Source organism: Ascaphus truei, chromosome 4 (assembly GCF_040206685.1).
Source record: "Ascaphus truei isolate aAscTru1 chromosome 4, aAscTru1.hap1, whole genome shotgun sequence".
Taxonomy (NCBI): Eukaryota; Metazoa; Chordata; class Amphibia; order Anura; family Ascaphidae; genus Ascaphus; species Ascaphus truei.
The window spans coordinates 107,493,766-107,514,077 of NC_134486.1; the positions used below are offsets into that span (position 1 = coordinate 107,493,766).

At 46.6% G+C, this 20,312-nt stretch overlaps 1 protein-coding gene across 2 annotated transcripts in view; it reads right to left on the reverse strand.

The window, feature by feature from the left end:
* LOC142492998 (acyl-coenzyme A oxidase-like protein) overlaps window positions 1-20,312 on the reverse strand; it is a 344,660-nt gene that overhangs the window by 166,307 nt on the left and 158,041 nt on the right. For both annotated transcript variants that reach the window (XM_075596354.1, XM_075596353.1), the window contains exon 13: window positions 245-334. In XM_075596354.1, the coding sequence (XP_075452469.1) occupies window positions 245-334 (90 nt within the window). The remainder of the gene's footprint in view (window positions 1-244; window positions 335-20,312) is intronic.

The following is a 20,312-nucleotide window of genomic DNA, read 5'->3' on the forward strand; positions in this document are numbered from 1 at the left end:
AAACATAGATTAAGCTCTACGGGGCAGGGACTCATGCCTGCAAAAATGTAATGTACAGTGCAGCGTAAACAGTAAGCCCAATACAAATAACACACACATTTGCAGTGAAATATACCTATATGTTTTTTTCTGAGGTCCTAGTAATAATTTGGTATGTATTTTCATCCCACATGGCTAATATACAGTATGTACAGTTAGGAATTATGGGCTTTGCACTAAAAGTGTTATATTGGGTAAAATGTACCTGTAGCATAACAACGTTGTCGCCCTCAAATGTCACAAACACATCTGAGTCGCACTTCAAGCCTGGGATGCGGTTTTCCATCATAAATCCCTGCAGTGAAGAAAAGATATGAACAATATTTTGTTTAACTAATCTCTATAAATCATTATCATTTGCATCATCATCACTCTCCCACAGAAATAAAAACAATTAAAAACGGTCCTAGTATTAGTTCTAGATAGATTACTATTACCATCACCTGTAATGTTGCACTTTCCAACACAAAAACATCGGAGGTACATAGTGCAGCCATTATTTAGTATTCCTTCCTCTAGTCCAGGGGAGCGCAATCTTTTTCTCCTGTACCCCTCTCCGCGCGCCCCCTCCCCTGTATCTTGGTTCTGGCGTTCTGGGCGTCATAACGTCACGTTGATATAGCAATGCGATGTCACATGACCCCGCAGCGTCATTTTATGCCGCGTTGTCATGGCGACGCGTCTCCAGATGACGTGTAAACCAAGGTAAGTGCAGTTTACAGAGGCCTTCGCCGCTTCCCCCGGCATTTAATTAAAGTGCCTTCAGGAAGCGCGCAGGGCCTCTGTAAAGCCCGCGCCCCGCAGATAATCTCCCCGCGCCCCTCAGTTTGCGCACCCCTGCTCTAGTCTAGTGTATTTATCAGAAGTAAAAACACGGTTTATAAATTGGACATATTTGAAGCAAATCTCTCAGGCAGATACAGCAACCTTGTTTGAAACGTGTTTTCATGTTTCCACCATTAAACTCTTCACTACTGATCTTTGGCAGCGAGTCATACAAATAAGGAGTTGTTTGTAAATATTCTTTAAACTATTCTACTCAGAGACAATGCCCTCTCCTTAAATGTCATCCCTAAATTAGTATCATAACACACTTATCATATAAACTTAATAAAAGGTTCAGTATCACAAAGAACGTAATTAAAATAATGGCAATGATCATTTTAATAAGTTATCACTAATTGACTGATTTTTGAAATATTTTTTTTTAATCAGACCAATATTTTTAAAGTATCAAGCTCCCCACTTTTTTTCCATCAGAATTATAAGTGGGGGCTCCTTTGGTGCTAAACAAAGCTGTCCTCGAACTCTGTTCCCCCAATGACCTTTTAATGTGCCGGTGAACTAGGAATGAAGCCATTATGTCATGCCTTGTATTAGCCTGAAGGAGAAAGGAGGCTATTTTGATTTTCCTTAAGGAAGTAAGAATACTGGCACATTAAAATGTCAATTTCTCTGAAACCGGTGGGTCACCGGAGCAGAGAATTTCATGTTTCAACTCTGGAAGACAGCCTGGTATGAGTAAGGGGGATTGTAAGGATCATATTGCCTCATATCTGTTCCGCTCCCTCTCTGGCACACTAAGCCCCACAGTAACTCACCTTTTAGCCTCTCTCTAATTTCTGGTACATTCCCATGTTCCTTTAAACATGCACTCATCACGTCCATTGTAATGAAGCTCTCTTGACCCAGCCTCTCTCTATCACTACCGCCCTATCTCTCATCTCCCATTTGCCCCCAAGCTACTTGAGAAGATTGTACACAACCGCTTGACTCACTTTCTCTCCTCCAAATCACTTGTTGACTACTTGCAATCTTGTTTCCGTCCTCTACACTCCACTGAGACAGCACTAGCAAAAGTGACAATGACCTATTAACATGTAAGTCTAAGGGTAATTTCTTCTGGCTAATTGTATTGAATCTCTCTACTGCCTTCGACATTTTTGATCAGCCTCTTCTCCTTCACACTCTCCACTCCATTGGCCTCCATGATGCAGCCCCTTCCTGGTTCACATTCTAACTATCTCTTCCAGTGTTTGCTTCTTTGATATCTCCTCCTCTTCTCTCCCTCTTTCTGTCTGTGTTCCACAAGTCTCGGTCCATGGCCCTCTGCTCTTCTCACGCGATACCCAAATCTACCTTTCCTACCCTGACCCCTCTCTCTCTATTTGTCCCGTCTCACCAACTGTCTCTTCTCAATCTCTTCCTGGATGTCCACCATTGCCTGAATCTTAACATGTCTAAAACAGAACTACTAATCTTTATCCTTTCCACTGTCATCCCTACCCAAACTCTCCCTCACTGTCAATAATACCACAATCTCATCAACACCTCAAGCCCGTGGTCATATTTGGTCATATTTGACTCTGCCCTCTCCTTCATTCCTCACATTCAGTCCCTCACGAAGTCCTGCCATTTCCACCTCTGAAATATTGCTAGGATACGCCCTTTTCTCACTCATGACGCAACTAAAATTCTAACTTACTCATCTTGTCCCGCCTAGACTACTGCAATCTTCTTCTAGTTTGCAATCCCCTTGCCCACCTGTCCCAACTCCAATCCATCCAAAATACTGCTCCCATCTATCTCACTCACCACTCCACTTCTGTTCTTCTACTATGCAAGTCCCTACACTGGCTTCCCATATCCAGTGGAATCGCATTTAAAACCCTAGCTCTAACTTACAAATCTCTCAAAGACACTGCCTCCCTTACATATCTGTCCTCTTCCCCAAATATATCCCTATTGTTCTGCCCATGACATTCGTCTCTCCTCCTGCCTTATTACCTCCTCTCACTCCCGCCTACCAGACTTCTCCTGTGCTGCACCCTCGTTCTGGAATTTAAAAACTCCCTGAAAACTCACCTTCTTAAGGAAACCTATCTAGCATATCCCTAACATCAACTCCCCCAAACCCTCACCCCCCCCCCATTCCAACCCTATTGAGACCAACAATGCTGTTGGACTAAACTCCACACTATCGAATGCCTCCTAGCATCCACATCCCCAACCTTAATTCCCATTTAGCAGCTGGACCTAACTCCATTTTGAGGCACACTCCGTCTCACAATGAGCAGCCACGATACCTTTTGTTTCAACATTGCCCCTCATTCCCTCTAGTTTGTAAGTTCTCATGAGCTCATGAGATTACCTTTGTATCTGTTTGTGCCTATTTGCCCTTATATTGTATGTCATTCTGTTTATGTAATTTACATCACTCTGTACCCCCACTGTACCGCACTGCGGAATATGTTGGTGTTTTACAAATAAACAATAATAATAGTTTTAAATGGTTTTAACGTGTATACTGAATTTGTAAGCATTGTAATTTAGTGTGTCCCTATTTCTAAATTCTCAGTGTTCCAATTTATAATTTGCCCATGGAATGGATTGCAACAAATTGAATTCCTTTATTACTGGAAGCAGCAAACACTCCCCTTTCTCCATTTATCCCCAGAAAATTGCCAATAAGGTCACTATTACTAATTCGGTCATAAATAGTAAGCTGCTCAGTAGGTAAAGGGCAAAAGCATAAGTGATTTTAAGTAATAACATTTCTCATTAAATGGGAGGTCTGCCAATGTAGGACTAACATTGTCGTACACAAGACTCATAAGTTCTTATTTAGTAACTTTTATTTGCACTGTTTCATCTCCACTGTTACACTACATGAAAAGTATTACCAAGTCCCTATGCCATTAGCATGGGTACTTAGGACAAGAAGAAAATTAAATAGCACCTAATATAGTGGGGTTCAACTGCCCAGTTAAACTGGTACAGTACAGAGAGAAAAACTATGATTGTTTCTGTGTATCATTCACAGGTCCCCAAACCTGCTTCACTCACCTCATTGTCATATCGTACTGTACATTTACAGGCAAGAATTCTAGGTAGTAACATGCAAAGCAACCATTTAGTGAAGGTATATCATTTTTAGCGTCCTGCTATATAAAAAAACTTTTTTACATGAATTCCTTAAAGATGTTGCCTTCTGCATTACACAGCTTTATCCTGGAACAAGGAAGTACAGAATCGGTGGACCTGCTCCAACACAGCTGTTCTTTTATACTATGGATAACCATACTTACTGTAGAAGTAATACAAATTACCCGCAGCTGTGGATCAAACATTTTCCCAAACTGTCCTCTGGACTCCCAAGCATAAAAAGTAGCATTTATTCATAAAAAAAAAATTAAAAATCTATGATAAAATAATTAATGTTCCAGAGACTAGACAGATCATAACCAATTTATGTAAAATGGTAATCCAGACTCTGATCCAGACTTCCTGTCTCACAGTTCTCTACCTTACAAATAATACAAAATGATGTTGATGAAATTATAACACTCAGTGATCTTTCTCTATAAAATGATGTCCGGCAAGCCTCTTCACTCCTCTGCCCCTCCTTATACGTTCGCTCTCATTTCTCACTACAGTGTATGTATCTGCCTGTCTTCTCTCTGTCCCATGCGACACCACAGCTCTATGCCACCTGAAATCTTCACTTCCGGTGTGTCTTCAACATTTAAATACAACAAACTCCTAATTAGATGTTCACATCGGCCTAATTAAATAGCAGAAAAAATCGAATTCTGCCATGGATTGAGGGACCAGTAGGATATAACAAGGGTACTTTGATGATTTTGTTGCTCCAAGTGGCATCTACCTCCCAGCTGCCTTCAAAGAGCCCTACATTTGTAATCCCTTTAATGCCAGTGAGGCAACATGTAGGGCAGGGGTGGGCAACCAATTTTTCAATGTAGCCACAGGTGTGGCGAATTAGATGTGAAAATAGCCACACCATGTAAGAATTTAGGTATTATGTTGGGCATGCGAAAATTTAAAACACACATTGTTTGAACAAGTTTATTGAAAACATGAACACTTTGACTACTCAGTAACAACTGCGTCAGACGCAAATGATGAAAACACACACACACAGTCGGTGGGGTGGTATGTTATTTATATATTCTCGGTTCCCCCCACCCCCCATCATCTCGTTTCACCCCCCTCATCTCATTCCCTCCCAAATCCATGATCAGGGGCACAGCCAGGACGTGACTGGGTACATAACAAAGATAGAAGCAGCCATTGCCAGCTGCCCGCACGCAGCCACACACACACGCCCAGCCAGCCACACACACGCCCAGCCAGCCACACACACGTCCAGCCAGCCACACACACGTCCAGCCAGCCACACACACGCCCAGCCAGCCTTACACACACGCCACGCCCAGCCAGCCACACACACGCCCAGCCAGACACGCACACTCCCAGCCAGACACACACACTCCAGCCACGCACACGCACACACCCAGCCACACAAACGCACACACCCAGCCCTTCATCTCCCACCTGCACCCTTCCTCTTCCATCAGCACCCTTCATCTCCCCTCAGCACCCTTCATCTCCCCTCTGCACCCTTCATCTCCCCTCAGCACCCTTCATCTCCCCTCAGCACCCTTCATCTCTCCTCAGCACCCTTCATCTCCCCCGTGCACCCTTCATCTCCCCTCAGCACCAATCATCTCCCCTCAGCACCAATCATCTCCCCTCAGCACCAATCATTTCCCCTCAGCACCCTTCATTTCCCCTCAGCACCCTTCATCTCCCCCCTGCACCCATCATCTCCCATCAGCACCCCTCAGCACCCTTCATCTCCCCCCAGCACCCTTGAAAGCACTCCCCCACCCCCCACCAATGCCTACCAGATCGCAGCGTCAGCAGCGGGCAGCAGTGGTGGCGAGCGGGCAGTGGTGGCAGGCGGACGGGGGGCAGTGGTGGCAGGCGGCCGTCAGCGCGTCATGCTGGAGCGTGCTCGGGGGGGGGGGGAAGCGCATCATGGAGCGGCCTCGCAGGGGAGGGAGCGCGCGGGCTGGGGTGTTGGAGGGAGAGGAGCGCGTCACACCGCTGGAGCGCGCTCCTTACCACGGAAGGGGAAAGGGGGGGTTTGAGTGTCCCGGCGGCCCTGTTCGCCACAGTTTTACAGCCAATTCGCCACAAGTGCGAATGGCGACAGGGTTGCCCACCCTGGATGTAGGGTCTCTAGCATTTCGTATTGATAAATCATCTGCCCTTGCATATGGGCATAGACTATCTCAGACTGTAACTATTCACCAAGCCTGGGAAGCAGATCACAACAGTTCATTTTATTTATAAAAGTGACTTCATCTATATACTGAATTATTTTATGAAACTACTGTATCAAGTAAATGTAATCTATAATGCTCTCAATTACTGCATGCAGTCAATATAACCAGGGTTAACAAATCATTATATATGAAGTAAACTTATGTAAAGATACGTTCTGGAAAACATTTTGATTTTATCCGTAGGCTGAGATTCAAAAATGACAGAATCCGGCACTATTATGTCATTTGAGCAACGTTACCTTGTTTGTGTTAGCTTGGTTATCCTATTCACATGCACTTGTGGAATTGCGCTATTTCTACAAGGCTAAAGTCTAACAAGCGAGATAAATCTTTACAGATCATGATCATGTACTGATCATTCTTCTAGTTATATGTAATTAATAAATATAATGAAAATGCAATATACATACAATCAATGTATAGTATGCATACGACAACATACTATATTTGAATACAGAAATGCGGTTAGAATTTACAACAACTAGAAAATGTCAACAGTATTAAAGGCCATTAATGAAAATATGACACTCTCTCAGAGAGGGTACACATCCCTTCTCAAATATCGATGTTACATACTGTAAAAGGCTAATGAAGTCAGGTAGGAAGCGCAAAGGAGCAGGGTTCGCTCTGTGTATGCGCTATACAAGACACTGAGATACATAGATACTCGGAGAGGGAGAGAGATTGCATTTACATGAGCAGAAGATTAGAAAGAGCTGTGTTCCATGCTTAATAAGAAATAGACACTTCCTAGCCTGTGAGGTACATGAAGTGTTTAAAACCCTCCCTGAAACAACCAATTCTTTCTGACCATTCATTAAAGACGGCTTGGCATGGGGGCGTGTCTATGACGTCATCCAGGACAGTCGGGTAAAAGCTGAGCTCCAGAGACCCTCCTGAATAACTGCTGATTTACACCCTTTTACCCCGGGCAAAAACCCCGAAAAAAGCCCCTGACGACCCTCTAAAACCAGAGAGATGGCTAATAAGGGGAAAAATCCCCCGACTCAGGGAGTGGGGAAGTTCTTCTCTCCTGCAAAACAGCCTGGTGAGACAGGGAATAGAAGGCAAGATGGCCCCCAGGCTTCAGGCCCACGAGGCAAACAAGGCCTCTCAGACTCAGCGAGCCCTACCGAGACCCCCTCTTCCCCGGACGGGGGGATCACAAAGACATACCTGGAGGAACTCCTTGCCAAGCTCCAACGGTCATTACAGGCCAATATAAAAGACGCAGTGGCAGAAATTAGGCAGGATATCCAGGGGCTGCAGGAACGCACTACCACACTGGAGACCAGGCTGGACGAGGCTTTACACCACCAGTCAGAGGCCGATGATGAGATCATACGCCTGGGCCAAGAAATAAATACACTAAGAGACGGATTGGAGGACCAGGAAAACAGGGATCGCCGCCAGAACCTGCGGATCCGCGGCATCCCTGAGGCAGTGCTACCCACACATCTGCGCGCATACCTGAAGGACTTCTTCCTCTCCCTATGCCCAGACCTTGACTCCCGGGATTTGGAAATGGACAGGGCGCACAGAGCCCTGGGCCCGCGCTCCGAGGACCCCAACCGACGGCGGGACGTGATCGTGCGGCTCCACAGCTACTCCACCAAAGACAAACTAATAGGAGCTAGCAGAGGGAGGGACACGATCGCGTTCCGCAGCGACCGGCTTCAGGTCTATAACGACCTCTCCAAGCTCACAGTGGACCGACGCAAAGCACTACGTCCCCTAACATTACTCCTTCGTGAGAAAGAAATAAACTACAGATGGGGGTTTCCTTTTAAATTGATTATTCCCCACAAGGGCAAATTTCTCACCATCCGGCACCCTGAAGATATGGTGCACTTAGCAAAAGCCCTGGGCCTTCCCGTGGACTCCCTCCAACCTGCCCACCCAGCTGGTAACCGGGACCAGGACAAAGAGGATCAGCCTGTGAGAGCGTCGGAGCGGATAGCCGAGCAAAGGCAATCCCGGGACAGATAAGAAAAGACTCACCAGCAAATCAATCTCCCGCCCGGGCCCACGCCATCGTCAGCCCCGAAACTCCTCCAAAATGGCGTCGGACGCGATCTCACTAGCCCAGGCAGAAGACCTCCGGGCCGGAGCCGCGGGGGGGCCCCTCTTCATCCCCAGTTCCAGAGATCCTACCATGGGCAATCGGAGGGCAGACGCCGCACAGCCGACTTCGGATCCCCACAGCTGCCCCCGGTGTCCGTCGGGGTACACACTACCGCCGGCTCCAAGGCTCTCCCAAAATGGCGTCCGAAGCGAGCATGCCGGTCCTCGTGGCTTCCCTGGCTGAGCTGCACATCTCCCTCCACAAAATGGCGCCCGAGAGAGACGTCCCCGTCTGCGGAGCTCCACGAGGTCTGACGGCGCGCTACAGCCGACGTCAGCTGACTGCGCGACTCACATCCGGCACAGATGAAGACCCCGCCGGAACCCGGCAGCCAGTCCCATCCGCGGAGCGTCGCGAGGCCAACGTACGCGCCGGGGGTGACGTCAGCATCATGCGCAACCCGCGCCGACGGAGGCCTCGCCTGGACCTGGCGGCGGTGCCTGGACCGGAACGCCGGGGCCCCCGAGTGACATCCAGCTGACGCCACATGATACTCCCAGCTCGGGGCTGTCTGGCGCTTCCCCCCCCCTCGGCCAATGGGCCCTACCTGGGCATTCTTTTATCCTCGACAGACACCCTCCCTGGAGGAGAGCCGCCGGCACAAGACTACACAGCCCCACACGCGCCCTCCCGTGGTCTTGCCTCCAGGGACAGGGTCTGTAAAACTGTGAAACCCATATATACTCCCCTCTGAGTCTCTCCCCACCACCCCTAAATTCAGCAGGGTTTCCCCTTCACTACCCTACAGTTGTGTTAGCCCCCACTAGACGAATGAGCAGGTTTAGCCACTGACCCCTACCCTCAAGCTCCCAGGACCCCTCCCCCCCCTTGCTCTTTATACTTAACATTAGCGTTATAGAAGTTTCCCCACCTTGATTTTGATCCAGTGCCCCATGAAAGGGCTTTGTTGTTGCTGTTGCGACCGCTACTGTTATCGCTCGGTATGGATCACATGTTATCACTCTTGCTTCATTTACAGGCTGAGACAAATTGTTGTTTATGCAGAGATATGTCTTCTCCTCCCCCTTTCCCCCCCCTCCACCCACCCCCCCCTCCTCCACCCACGCCCCCCTTCCACCCCCCCCTTCCACCCACCCCCCTCTCTCCCCCCCCCCCGTCCTCCACCCCCCCCGTCCTCCACCCCCCCCATCCTCCACCCCCCTCTCCACCCCCGCCTCACCCCCCTCCCCCACCCTCCCCCTCTCTCCTCCCCACCCACCCCCACCCCTCCCCCCCACACACCCCACCCCTCCTCCCCACCCACCTCCTCCCCACCCACCCCCACCCCTCCTCCCCACCCACCTCCTCCCCACCCACCCCCACCCACCTCCTCCCCACCCACCTCCTCCCCACCCACCCCCACCCCTTCTCCCCACCTCCCCCCCCCACTTCCCTTTCCTTCCCCCCACCCCTACCACCAATCCCACACTCTCCCCCCCCCATACCCGTTATTCCCCCACCCGTACTCCCTTCTCCCACTCCCCCCCCCCTTTTCCCCCCTCCCTCCCACTCCCCCCCCCCCTCTCCATCAACCCCACCCCTTTTGCCCACCCTATCTCACCCCCTCCTCTCCCCCCCAAGGACCCTACCTCCCTGGAAATGACGCCTCATACCAATATCACACCAGCCATCAAGAGTGTGTAGCCTATCCCAAAAGATTGGCACTATCTACCCTGGTGGTAAAGGATTGTATAATGTATTATGTACTTGGAGTGTTTTATGCTAGCTAAGACGAATAACAAAGGGGAACATGTTCTTGAACTGCCCCTTCACCATCTCACCTCTACCCCCCCTCTCTCTTCCCCCCCCTCCCCTCCCCCCCCTCCCCCCTTCTCATTCTATCTTTCCTTCCCCCTTGTGGCTCTCCCTCCCCCCCCCCCCTCTCGTCCCCCTTTATCTTTAGGCACCCATCCTCCTGCACGCAACTCACTCCCCCATTCCCACCTGCCCCAACCCACTCCCCCCCCCCCAATCTCACCCGCATTTCAATACACAGGCAACCAAGAGATGCTATCCCCTCTCAGCCTTCCCCACATGAAGGAAAAGGGGGCGATGGGAGCATAGCCCAGACCTGCCCTGTCGGCAGCAGGTACCCTAGAAGCTTCTTCAACTCGGGCACCCTAGAGAAAGTATGCTCGGGTGTAACCGAAGACTGTTATGGGTCTCTGCCCAGCCCGCCTCTGCTGGAAGCCGTTACCGGACCCGCCCCCAAGGGTCTTATACCACTCCAGCCGGTCCTTAGATTAGACCGGTTTTCAATCTTTAAGACCCCATAAGGGTCGACCTTCTTCTCTTCTTCTCCTACCCGCTGTTACTGTCCCAGCGGATCTTCACCCAACCCTCCCCCTCTTCCCCCCCAACCTTTCCTCCCCCCCCCCTCTCCCCCCCATTTCGGCTGCTTGTCTCTAAGCTCTTCTTCAACAACAACACACACGCAGATTCCCCGACAGAGCAGGCAACCCCAGTCACTAAGACTCCCTCTCAAGCCTCCCCCCCCCCCAAACCAGAGGGGACCCCACCCTTGGCCCAACGAAAACTTAAGACAAAATGTCTCAACAAAAAGCGCTAAAAATTGTTTCCCTAAATGTTAAGGGCTTGCATAACAATAAGAAGAGACGCCTAGCCCTCCAGGAACTTAAGAAGTCGGGGGGCGATGTGGTTTTCCTCCAGGAGACTCACTTCACATCTAAGGAGCCGCCTAAAACATTTCAGCAAGCGTATCCGTCGAGTTACTTCTCATCGTTTAGTAGCAAACGAAGAGGGGTTGCCATTCTGATTCGTCAGGGCACCCCATTTAATCTAACAAAAATCCAGGCCGATCCAGAGGGTAGATTTATTGTGGTATACGGCTCACTTTCAGGCTCGGCAATCGCCCTTATTAACCTATATGCCCCAAACGAGAACCAGACAGAATTCTTAAAAAAAGTTCTGGAAGAAATTGACCCACAGTACCTATCCTCGCTACTTATCGCGGGGGATCTAAACATGGCTCTTAACCCAATAGAAGACAAATCGAGCCTCCCAGGACGACAACACTCCACCCAGTCACAAAGACTGGGGAAAAAATTCAAGGACATAATGGGGGACTTTTCACTTTTAGACATTTGGAGAACACAACACCAGGGGCAAAGGGATTATACCTTTTACTCGGCCCCTCACCAGACATATTCTCGTATAGACTACTTTCTTGCTACCAAGAACATTCTAGAAGCCGCCCTAGATACTGACATCGGCCCCATCACGTGGTCAGATCATGCTCCTATCACCCTGACCCTATCCATTCCATTCGTGAAAACAACCTCATATTCCTGGAGACTGAACGACTCCCTACTGAATCACTCGGAGACAGTACGGGAGCTCAAAAAATCCCTTAAGGAATATTTCCGGATAAATATAGGCACTGTTGCCTCTCCAGCGAGCCTGTGGGAAGCCCATAAGGCGACAATCAGAGGACATTTCATCTCGATTGCCTCCCATCGGAAAAAAACTAAACTTAAACAAACCAAAGAGCTAACAGACAAAATAATACGCTTAGAACAACAGCACAAAAATAACCCCTCCCGGAAAATTTATAAACAGTTGACTTCTGCCAGAAGCGACTTAAGAATAATCCAAATGGACAATGTCGAAAAAGCTCTTAAATGGACGGGTCAGAGGTACTATGATAAAGGGAACAAGGCCGACAGACTTCTTGCTAGCAAACTAAGAGGCATACACAAAAGATCGCAAATAACGGCGATTCGGAATAGTGCTGGGGAGCTCCTACATAATGAAAAAAAAATTGCAGAGGAATTTACTAAATTTTATTCTAAACTATATAACCTAAGGGCTCACTCTGCTAGCCCAGACCCGAAGGAGCTATCGTCTACCATTGACTATCTAGCTGATTGCGACCTCCCCTCATTAACTGAGGAGGAAATCCTTCTCCTGAACGCCACAATAACGGCGGAAGAACTAGAATGGGCCGTTAAGGCCTCCAAAATTTCTAAAGCACCGGGCCCTGATGGTTTCACGAATGCCTACTATAAGAAGTTTCTCCCCATTCTGTCCACCCACCTTTTACAATTGTTCAACTCATTTCTAGAAGGATGTCCTATCCCATCTTCAATGTCGTCCGCCAATTTGGCCATAATCCTCAAAGAAGGGAAGGACCCCACACAATGCGGTAGCTATAGACCAATCTCGCTGTTGAACAATGATCTAAAACTATACAGTAAAATACTGGCGAACAGACTTAATCCAATTCTCCTGAGACTAGTACACATGGACCAGGTCGGGTTTGTCTTGGGCCGCCAGGCCTCAGACAATACCCGTAAAATCATTAACTTAGTTGACCATGCCCACCTTACAGATTCACAAGCTATGTTACTAAGCTTAGACGCAGAGAAGGCATTTGACAGAATTGACTGGCTGTTCCTAGACCAAACATTAAAAAAATTCGGATTCAGGGACTCCTTTCTTAAGGGTGTCCAGGCGCTCTACCAAACTCCATCCGCCTCAGTTAGACTATCGGGTGGAGGAGCGGAACAAATTCACATTAGAAATGGCACCCGACAGGGTTGCCCCCTCTCCCCTCTCCTTTTCGCTCTCACGATTGAACCACTGGCGGCCAAAATAAGACAAAACCCAAACATCCAGGGTATACCCATGGCCACTGAACAATACAAAATTTCCCTATTCGCTGACGATATTATCCTGACCTTGACCAGACCCCTAACTTCCCTCCCCAACCTCCAGATGGAACTGACGGAGTTTGGAAAGGTATCAGGGTATAAAATAAACAGCGACAAATCTGAGGCCCTAAATCTTAGTCTTCCCGACCCCACAGTCAAACTCCTTAAGCTAAATTTCAGCTACCGATGGTGCCCCTCATGCATTAAGTATCTGGGAATTAATGTATCTAGGCACTATCGGGACCTATATAGGGATAACTACCCGAAACTATGGGAGCAGATCAAAAGGGATCTAGATCGGTGGGAAGGTTATCAGATCTCATGGATTGGGAGGATGATCTCTACCAAAATGAATATACTCCCAAGAATGTTGTACCTATTCCAGACGCTCCCAATCCAGGTCCCGGCCGCCGATCTAAAATATATACAGAATAGACTACTCCACTTCATTTGGCAGGGCAAGAGACCCAGAGTTGCCAGATCAGTCCTGATGACCACGAGATCCAGAGGAGGGATGGGGGTGCCTGACCTATACAAATACTATCTAGCCGCTCAGCTCAGGCAGGTAGTAATGTGGAACTCAGACCCGACCCGATGTTGCTGGGTGGGAATGGAAACTCGGTGTGCCAAATTGCCTTCTCTGCAAGCCTCCCTCTGGAGCCTGAACAGAGGAGAGGGCCACTTACACAATCTTAAACTACAGGCCTCACGATTCACGTGGGACACCTGGTCCAGATGCAAATTTAAATTTAATCTCTCATCCACAAACTCACAACTCACTCCCCTCGTTAATAACCCTAAATTCCCTCCAGGATGCGGATCTAAGCTGTTCACCCACTTTCACACACGGGGTATAGAGGCGATTGCCGACGTACTGAGCCTAGGGAAGCTCCTGACCTACCAAGAACTGAGGAACAAATTTAAAATTACAGAATTGGACACCTTTAAATATCTACAAATTAGAAATTTTGTTAGAGCTACGTGCCCTCTTCCAGAATACCCCGCTCTCACTACGTTTGAACATCTATGTGCGGACCAGTCTTACCAGAAGGGACTTATCTCGGACATATACAATATCCTAATGCGCTCAACGTCCCCGACACAGCACGACTATATGTTACGATGGTCAGCTGATCTAAACGTTAACATAGAAAGAGAGACATGGGAAGAAATCTGGCAGGCAGCCTCAGAAACTTCCCTTTGCACCACAATTAAGGAAAACATTTATAAGATCATGTTTGGCTGGTATCTTACCCCAGCACGATTAAACCAGATCTACCCTCTGGCATCAGACCAATGTTGGAGAGGCTGTGGTAATAGAGGGGACATGGCCCACATCTGGTGGACCTGTCCAGAAATTGTGAAATACTGGGCCAAGGTCCAAATTCTGATAAAAGAGGTCACCGACCTAGAAGTTCCTATTGAACCACTGACCTTCCTGTTGGCCGCACCTATGTCGAATATTGTTCGACCCACCAGGAAATTAATATCCTTCATTCTCACTGCGGCGAGATGTTGTATTGCGGCCTCCTGGAGGAAAACAACCACTCCAGCGCTAAACACGATAAAGAAAAGAGTTGGGGAAGTGATGACCATGGAGCGACTCACTGCCCACATTAGACAAAAAACTCCGGCCTTTGAGGGTATCTGGGAATCCTGGTTCCAATTTACCAGAGCGCACCAACCAACCCAGGTGGGTCTGAGGCCCACCCCCCCTCCATAAGGGAACACTCAAACGACTCTCATCAGCAAAACTTCAACAGCCAAGTGGGTCGACAAAACCCCTCCCCCCCCATTCCCCACCTCCCCCCCCTCCCTCACACCCCCTCACCACCCACACCACCCCCCCCTCTGCCTCCCCTCTAAGAAGGCACTCCCCTCTTTCTCTGACAACTTCGGTTGCCACTCTTTTACCCCCCCCCCCCCCAAAAAAAAAAAAAAAGATGTTTTGGAAAATTGTTAGGCTTTGATATCTGTTGAGAATGTTGTATTAACTAACTGCCTAATAAAAACATTTAAAAAAAAAAAAAAAAAAAAAAAAAGACGGCTTGGCATAGGGCTTCCATACCTCAGTATTTACCCTGTCTACATTCTTATTGCGTCTTTTTTAGAACTAGTTTAAATTGTTTTTTCAAAGCACTGAGTGGGGATACACAAAAAATTAAAATTAAAAAAAAGGGGGGTGGGTACAACCATGTAGGGTATTACCTACATTACATATTACCGTAATACAACATCATAACATACACTGTTACATTCGTTTTCCTGACAGATCCTCCAACTCGAAGTCTGTTCCTACACATTTTCATATTTATATTCCGCAACAGGAAAACCAGATCACTCATCTCTCCCTGGAGTTTCAGGGTTCTCACACTTTATAGAATTTTCTGAATTTATGTCTTAAAAACACTGTTTATCTCTCCATTGTTTAGACCTCCCTTAATCTCTGTATGACCTCTCTCCTTGTCTTTTTCCAGGCCCCTGCAATAGAGCATCTTGCTGCAGTAAATATATGTGACATTATTGTATTTGTGTTTCGGTTCATGTTCTCTATTGGCTTAGCCAGGACCAGTGGAAGCGGGTCTAATGGTATTTTGATTTCTATAGTTTCACCTATCAGTTTCTGCACCATTACCCAAAGCCTTTGTATTTTCGGACAAAACCACCAAATAAGTGCCATATCACCCAACCTTCCACAGCCTCTCCTACATCGGCCCGTGGCCTCTGGGAAAATCTGCCTCAGCTGCTGAGGAGTAAGATACCATCTATAGATTATTTTATATATATTCTCCTTTGTTGTTGTGCATATGGATGTACTCGCTGCATTGTCCCATATGTACTACCAGTCATCTATTGTGATTTTTACTTGGAGATCATGTGTCCATTGCTCCATGTATCAATGACTATGGGAGATGTAAGGCTGAGCTTAAACTATGTGCGATGGTGCTTGCTCGTGCGCACGTACCAAGCACAAATTGCAGGATCCCTTGGAGGCCGCTCCCAGCAAACGCACATGATGTGTCATTTCAAGCGGTGGCTGCATCACGTGAAAGGTTCAGCCAATCACGGCAAACCATCTCTGTGATGTCATAGCCATGCCTCCTCCACGCCCCCCAATCGCCTGAAACACTATGAGCAGAGATCGCTTGTGCTACAGCCGCGCGGCACGGTAAGCCCTCGCACTCTCGCAAGCAAGCGGAGTGTATGAGCTCTGCCTTAGTGTCAGAAGGAGTTAGGTCTTGATACAGGGATGAGATGAGCACCCTTTGATATTTCCTATGTCTACATAGCTCCTCAAAAACAGTAGATTCAGAGAAAATACCATTTGGGGATATCTGCCTGATCTAGTGACATACTTGTAAATATTTAAATACGAAGAGTAGTGTAGAGAATGACGCTCAATATTCGTGTGTACACAAAATCATCTTGATAATTGAAGAAATATTTCCAAAAATGGGAACACTATATTATGTCCATAGGCTCATATAGAAAATGAAAATTTAAGGGGGGGCAAAATAAAGACCTAGCGGTCAGTCAGCCCGACTACCGCAGAAATGGTCAAAAATGCACACCCCTCTTAAAGTATAAACATCCCCATATAGGGTCAAAGGTAATAGAATAAGGGCTGTTGCCCATTACCTGCCCTTGGGGGTATACTGAAGTCCAGAACGCCAATAATGGATAGTAGTTCCTCTGCGTGCAATCCTGAAGTGAAGAAGCAACAGTAGTAGAGTAGAGCAAAGGTGCACTGCAACTGGAGAAAATCCTGAAGAAATAAATATCACGGGCAAACTCCAAAAATAAAAATGAGGATGTTTAATATATAAACTCACAAGGAGATGAACATGACAAACGCACCAACGCGTTTCATCCCGTAGGACTTTATCAAGGTCCGTGGCATTTATTTCTTCAGGATTTTCTCCAGTTGCAGTGCACCTTTGCTCTACTCTACTACAAATATTTAAATACCCCTGATCTTGAGAGGGAGCATCTTTCACAAAATTCATAAATTTACCTTTAAGCAATAGATTTCCCATATCTTGGATATTTTTGACCTTCCATGTATCAAACCCATCAGTATAAAGTCCTGGGCCGAAATCTGGGTTGTCAGAGATGGGGACATGTCTCGATGGCTCTGATATTATATGGTATTGGGATTTGAACCTTTGCCAAATTTTAAGTGCAAATCTTATGACTGCAGGATGAAATGCCTGATTTGCTTGATTTAATTTGTCTAACTAGCTTTCCTTTCCATAGGAGGGCTGGTAGTGTTGCTGTTTTATTAAAGTTACTTTCTAGATTTACGCAAATATAGAGATTTGTTTTTGAATGTCAAAAAATTATTTGTTTAGGTGAATGACCATGTAGTATTTTCTGATATCTAGAACCACCATACCCCTGCATTCCCTAGGTGAGAGCAGAACCTTGGCCTTTTGTTGTACTAAATATAGTAGCAAGAAAAAGTTTGTGAACCCCAATGATAATTACGGAAATTCCATAGTTTACTGCCCTCCAAAAATAACTTTGCAGCACATCTGAAGTTCGCCAAGGAGCACATAGATGATCCACAAGACTTCTGGAACAATGTTCTCTGGACAGACGAGTCAAAAGGTATAACGTTTTGGCCTCAATTAAAGTAGAAATGTTATGTTTGGCGAAAACCGAACACTGAACTCGAACAGAAGAACCGAATCCAAAACCGTCAAGCATAGAGGTGGGAGTGTGACGGTTTGGGGCTGCTTTTCTGCCTCAGGACATTGATGGCTTGTCATCATTGACATAATATAAACACACAGAAAAACGTCGCTACACCAAACCAACAAACATGAAACACACAAAAAAGCTATCTACCTGGTGCAAGGGGGAAAGAACCACTTCAAACCACACAAATAATCAAAAGATTATATAAAGCCCCCTATAATTGCACTCAAGGTAGGTGACAATTTTCATGGATTGTCAGATAAAGGCCAATAAATAGCCGAATCCTGGTATAGGATACACTACCAAAAAGGTCACACTATTGAATGAAAAATAACAAAAACTTTAATGGTGTATACTATAAAAGCCGACGAAACACTATAAAAATGCAAAACATTGCATACATAAAATCCCCAAATGTGTTGGGTAACGGTGCTCTATGATAACTATATGTACCAAATAGCTATAAAGTATAAATCACTATATATACTCTGCTGCAGAAATACTCGAAGTGGGTAGTGGTGTTGTAATGATATACCTAACTAAGCCTCTAAAAATGACCACCAAATGTGATAATAGTTTGGCTTAAAACCTTCAATAGGATCGGGTCAGATAGAGAATCCTAGTAGAACCCACAAACATCAGCAAAATACCCCCAATAATACAGATCCCCGCCGTAGGTCAGAACATACATAAAACCTCAGCATGGAAGGGGGCCAATGGTATGTAAGTGCCCCAAACATAAGTAAATAAAGTATCCACAGTGCACAATATAGCGTGCATTCAGCCAGGGACCTGTGAACCAACTTAATGAAGGGTCAGGTCACATAGAGGGTATTGGCTGTGCCCGCTTGAGTTACAGTGTAAATCTAGGTCAGATGCCTCGTAAGGACAAGAGAACATCCCCCTAAGTAACATAAAACAAACGGGTCCCGGTTGGGCACGATACAACCTGATATTGGTGCGTTATCTGCAGCTTGTATGCTCCGTATGAAGTTAGGAGCCTCCGTTACACCAAAGCACAAACCGCGCATGCGCCAGCGTCATGACGTCACGGCGTTCATTGACATAACCATGAATTCTGCATTGTATCAGAAGATTCTAGAGAAGAATGTCAGGCCATCCATCCGTGAGCTGAAGTTGAAGCAAAAGCGGGTCATGCAGCAAGACAATGATCCTAAACATACAAGTAGATCTCCAAAAGAACGGCTGCAGAAGAAGAAAATCCACATTTTAGAATGGCCCAGTCAAAGTGCGGATCTAAACCTCATCCAAATGTTGTGGTAGGACCTGAAGCGAGCTGTCCATACAAGGAAGTCCTCAAATGTCAGAGTTGAAGCCGTTCTGTGAATAATGAGCCCAGACGCCTCAAAACCGATGTGAGAGACTGACCAGCAGTTACAGGAAACGCTTAGTTGAAGTCATTGCTGTTCAAGGGGGTGCCACCAGGTACTGAATCTAAAGGTTCACATACTTTTTTACACATCGATATTGAATTATTTGTGGACAAACAAATGTTGAAAAAGTATCATGTTTTTGTGTAATTTGTTTGATCAGGTTATCTTTATTTATTATTAGGACTTAGATTAAGATCCAACAACATTTTAGGTTTGAAATGTGAAAATCCTAAGGGGTTCGCAAACTTTTTCTCGCCACTGTAAACGGCATATTCTTATCTTGTAGTTCTTTTATATATTTTATTAGAATAGGAATCGGAAGTGTTTGCCTTGGCAAGTAGCCTTGGCAAGATATACATCTTTACAGATGTGATACGGACTATCCAAGAGACACAATATTTATTCCAAGTTAGAAGATCGCGTTTGACTTTGGTAAATAACTCTGGATAATTATTGTTGTATAATGATTGATAATTTTTAGTTCGAAATATTCCTAGTTATTTTAATCTTGACTTATCCCCATTGATCTCTGAAGTTCAATTTAATTAACTTCACTTCTGATTCTGAGAGTGTTAGGTTAAGGACTTCAGCCGTGTTTATTTATATACCGAGAGAAAACCAAATTCAGATAACACTTTTTCCAAATTAGGGAGAGACATCAGAGGATTGGAGATCGTCAGTATAATATCATCCGCAAATAGAGACAATTAAAAAATACCCCTTCCAATCAGATTACCTTGTACAGTATATTAGGGCAGGGGTGCGCAAAGTTTTGATCCTGCACCCCACTGCCTGCTCACCTCCCGGCTCGCGCCCCTCCCCCCATCTGCGTCATGTTGCCATGGCAACGCGACGTCACATGACCCCACGGCGTAATTTGACGCAGGTTACCATTGCGACGTGTCTTTGAAGACCAGGTAGGAAAATCTGCAGTGGCCTCCCACATTTAAATTAAATACCTTGGGGGAGAGCGCGGGACCTCTGTAGCCACGACCCCCTGAAAAATCTTGCGCCCCTCACTTTGCGCTCCCCTGTATTAGGACATTTTCTAATAGTGGTCGCTAACGGCTGGAGCGTTAGAGCGAACAACAAAGGGGATAGAGGACACTGCTGCCTGTTTCCATTCCCAATTTTATTTGGATTTAACTCTCCTCCTGGCATTTTTAGTGGTGCCTTTGGAGATTTATATAAAACTTTGACCCTTTCAGGAATGGACCTGCGAAACCAA